General features: G+C 41.2%; 1 protein-coding gene across 1 annotated transcript; it reads left to right on the top strand.

Moving 5' to 3' along the window:
• The first annotated feature begins 561 nt into the window (after positions 1-561).
• Positions 562-4,023, top strand: LOC138567490 (zinc finger MYM-type protein 1-like). The gene is made up of 2 exons (XM_069645731.1): positions 562-833; positions 1,682-4,023. The coding sequence occupies exon 2, from the start codon at positions 1,700-1,702 to the stop codon at positions 3,644-3,646; it is 1,947 nt and encodes a 648-aa protein (XP_069501832.1). The 5' UTR covers positions 562-833; positions 1,682-1,699; the 3' UTR covers positions 3,647-4,023.
• Positions 4,024-4,670: the final 647 nt, after the last annotated feature.

Genomic DNA, 4,670 nt, shown 5'->3' with positions numbered 1-4,670 from the left:
TTACCCACCTTCCCCTTTGACCTCAGCTCACTGCCTTGTGTTGTGCTTGCTTGATCTGTCTACCTTCATCCCTTCATCCCTTGTTGTGGCCAGGCACAGCTGTAGCACAGCTACACTTGCCAGGCACAGTGCCACTTGCCAGGCACAGCTGTAGCAGAATTAACTACTACCCGTTGTTGTAGAAGCAGAAACATGGTGCAAGTTCCTGGGCATCATGATCTAATAGCAGTGCCTGGCAGAAGCTTACACTGTATGCACAAGGCCAAAATGTTGGCTTTGTCAATGCTTGTGTTTGAACAGGATCTCAATGGCTTTGCCAATGCTGTTTTTAACAGGACTTCAGCGAAGGACACGTAGAGTGCTTATAAATCGGGTGCCTGAAGGGCTGCAGCAAATCAATTTTGTAATGTGAGCTCCGCAAAGCGCACTTTTAAAGCCCCAGAACGAAAACATTACAAAAATGTATATATTGCAGGCAGCGTTATACAACTGATGACTGGCACATGGTGGTAGTTGCTGGTACTTTCTTTACACATGGAGGTACTAATGATTGTTCTGGTGCAGCTTCAATGTTACAAGCAGTTAACTCTCTCTCCTTCATGTGTGAAAACCATTTTAATACTGCTCTGAGCCTATGTTGCCCTTTCTCAGATCAGTCTCTCACTTTCTCTTTACAGACAATCAGCAACACCTTACATGAACAAATCCAACCAGTCCAGGGCAATTGTGCAACTAAAAACATCGAACTTCAACCTCCACAGTGCACCTTCCGGGATTTGGATTTCCCATAGCCTGCGAAGGAGTTCATTGCAGTGACCATTCTCCAGAACGAGGTGAGCTAGCATGAGTCTTTTGTAGGGTTTGGTGCTCAGGGCACTCCAACTCTGTTTGTGTTCATCTGTAGTAAAGAAGGCACACAGCTATCTTGTTTACATTTTTTTTTTAAAAGAAGACCATGTTTGTGGGTATCAATGAGGTGGGGGAAAATTTGATGAACAGTACAGACTACAGATACAGAATGGCATCTATGACTAGCTGAGAGGGTGGCATGTGAAAATGGAAAGTCATACATATAATGCAAAAAGGCCTGCTTATGGTTCAACGGAAGCAAACCTGTCCATTTGGAAACTGTTTTTCGAAGGATAGGATTGGGTGGTGGTTCCCACTTACCTCATGATGTCCTGGTATCTTCCAGTTTAATGGTATACAGTAATTTGTTTTACTGCTGTAAAATCCCACAGTCTTTCAAACATCAGAATACCTTCTTTCTAATCTTCACCATTGCTCCCACAGTGCTTGGGAGGGGTTGGGGTTGTGTCATGCATTCAGAAAAATGTCCCTACATTCTAAACAATGTGTTTTTTAGAACAGTATTAACAGAACAAACTTGCCTCATTTCTTCCATAAGTACTCATTTGCCAAACAAGCTGCAATACGTATTGTGTGGCTGGTGTCACATTTGCTTATGGGCATGTGTGTTAATGCATGCATAGATAACATCGGCAATTATACTCAACTGTACTGGTCGATGATAAGTACAGCAGAGTTGTGTATAATTGCAGACGCTATCTGTGTCTAGTACCGACTAATTATACTTATGTGTTATTGAAGAGCATACCTAACAATGACTACATGATCCCATCTACATATACATGTACATAATCATTTTGCTTATTAACAGGTGTCACTGTTGCCGAAAATGAATTCATTGGACCAATTACTCTCAAAACCATTTTCCGGACTCGCACACACTGAAAAACTGGAGGTGAAAAGACTAGGGCCTGATCGGCCAGATGTAAAAATTGAACAGTCCGCAAAAGATAGGGCAAAGGCTTACACACGCACATTTTCCATGGTGTGGTATGAAAAGAAGACATGGCTCACTGGTAGCATTGCTAAGCGGTCTTTGTTCTGCTTCCCTTGCCTGCTGTTTGGAGGTGAAACGGCCTGGACAAAAACCGGAGTCACTGACTTAAAGCATTTGTCAGAAAAAACCAAGAGACATGAATCGTGCAAATCTCATATTGAGAATATATTACAGCTGCGCATGTTGGGAAGTGTGAACATTGCAACACAGTTGGATGATGCCTATCGCCGGAGCGTGATGAGGCATAATGAGGATGTGGATAAAAACCGATACATCTTGTCAAAGTTAATAGACTGTGTGCGTTTTTGTGGTGCGTTTGAATTGGCTTTACGTGGCCATGATGAAACTGAATACTCTTTAAATCCTGGTGTGTTTAGAGGCCTGGTGGATTTTGTATCCAGCATAGACAGTGCAATGGAACTACACTTAAAAAATGCAACAGTATTCAAGGGCACTTCAAAAACAATTCAGAATGAACTGCTGGACTGCATGCTCACGGTCACCAGAGAGATCATTGTAGAGCAGTTAAAATGCACTGATTATGTGGCTATTCAGGCAGACGATACAACTGATATTTCCACTAAGACTCAGTCTGTGCTAGTCTATCGCTACATTGATGAACGATACAGAATTGTTGAAAGGTTTTATGGATTCTCTGATCTGAAAGACTCTAGTGCGCAGACCATTGCTACTGCCATAATGGAAAAATTGGACAAAGTATTCCCTGAAGATTGCCACAAAAAAAAAGTAATTGCGCAAACATATGATGGTGCGAGTGTAATGAGGGGGGTGTCTGGTGGAGTCCAAAAGAAAGTAGCTGAAGTGTATCCAAATGCACATTATGTACATTGCTATGCACACCAGCTTAACCTCATCATTGAACAGGCTGTTTCAAATATCTCACAAGCTCGAGTTTTCTTTTTGGATATCTCTGGCTTCTGTACATTTTTTTCTCGTTCTCCAAAAAGAACCGCAGTTCTAGATGAGGTTTCAGATTCCAGACTTCCAAAACCATCTCGCACTCGCTGGAGCTACCATATTCGGGTAGTGGAAGCCATATATCGGCACAGGGAAGCACTCCGTACATGCTTTGAGAAAATTATTGAAAGACGGACTGATTTTGAGGGGGTTACTGTGCATGAGGCCCAGGGATTCATTCGAACTCTGAAAGAGAAGGAGTTCCTTTTCTTACTTTTTTTGTTCAATGACATAATGCCCCATGTCGACATTTTATATAACCAGCTTCAGAAGCGAGACATTGACTCTGTGTATGTGCAGAAAGCTACTGAAACTTTTATCAAGTGCATTGGCAGAGTACGTGAAAGCACTGACAATCTGGAAGCTAAATTTCCATCAGAGACAACTTTTTCAGGTCGCAATGCAAATATGAACACTTTGAATCGTTTGGCTAAAGAAGTATGTGATATTATAGTTACACAAGCCCAAGAACGCTTTGCATTTACTAACCACTTGGAGGGGGCCAAATTGTTGCAGAGTGACCTATTTCAAACACATGGACAGTCTTTTCCCAATGAAGCACTGAATGCAACTGTCCAAGCGTACCCCATGTTAAACAAGGAAAGACTGCGCACTGAGCTTTCAATTGTTTATGAGAGACCAGAATTCTGTAGTTCAAGTGGGGCAATTTCTTTATTAAAATTGTTCGTTGAAAACAATCTCGAAGAAGCATTTAGTGAGACAATGCAGTTATTAAAAATTCTGATTACTACACCCATGACAACAGCTGAGTCTGAGCGCTGTTTCTCCACCCTGAAGTGAATTAAAACATTCTTGAGAAACACAATGACTGAGGATCGTCTGAATGCTTTGGCCATGCTGTCCATGGAAAAACAACTAATTCAAGAGATCCCTGACTTCAATACACGGACTATTGATAAATTTGCCTCTCTGAAAAATAGACGTGCACAATTTGTGTACAAACTTTCAAAATGATTGACCAGTGAATGTTCTGTTACAAACGAGCTATTTGCAGTTATTTTGTGGGTTACCTTGAATTCTTTGTTTCAATGGCCTTATATATGTTAGGATTTTGTTTAAGGTTGCAGTGATCTATTTGACAGAACAGTGAGAAATGTGAAGTATGTTTTGATGTTATGGTTGTTGGTTGATAATAAAGCACTCAACATAGTAAACTATTTCTGTTGCATTTTTCTCCATGCAATATGTATGTGCCATTTCTGAGACCTGTGCATTCCACGTGTTGCAACTTTGAGCAACTGACGCAATGGCAACTCAGCGAGGCAGACAGCCATTAGAGGTAGGACAAATATGTCGCATTAATTAAGTGGTTAAAAACTAAAGTCATATTTTAGCTTAGTTTCCCCCTTTCAGAAAATGCCTCAAATCCCACCTTAGTAAGAGGATGAACGCATGTGAATGCCAGTAACAGCATGACAAACATGTTTCCATCATTACTGACTATATAATGAATTTATTTATGCATACACCATAGTACCAGCTATTCCCAGTACAAGCTGCTGTAAAATACACCATCACACTTGCACACGTAAGAATAGTGTACCACCATTAATATGTAAAACCGAATGCTTTTTTCATATTTCGGTGGGTTTTTTGGACAGTAAATTGCACATTTTGTAGGCCATTTTTCCACTGCACAATACCTTAGCATTGATATGCGCAGCAGCTTCCGGGTTCGTTTGCTTTGTAGAAGGAAAGCATTCTGTTACCATGGAAATGCGAAAAGACTTGCAGAGCGGTACCGACTGTGCCAGAAAGGAAAACACAGCTGCAAATTGTTGTTCACATGCTGTCCCTACCTGTA

Source organism: Ambystoma mexicanum, chromosome 2p (assembly GCF_040938575.1).
Source record: "Ambystoma mexicanum isolate Mex_15411 chromosome 2p, UKY_AmexF1_1, whole genome shotgun sequence".
Classification (NCBI taxonomy): domain Eukaryota; kingdom Metazoa; phylum Chordata; class Amphibia; order Caudata; family Ambystomatidae; genus Ambystoma; species Ambystoma mexicanum.
The sequence above is the reverse complement of the archived record's forward strand: the minus strand, read 5'-3'. Positions and strand labels throughout refer to the sequence as shown.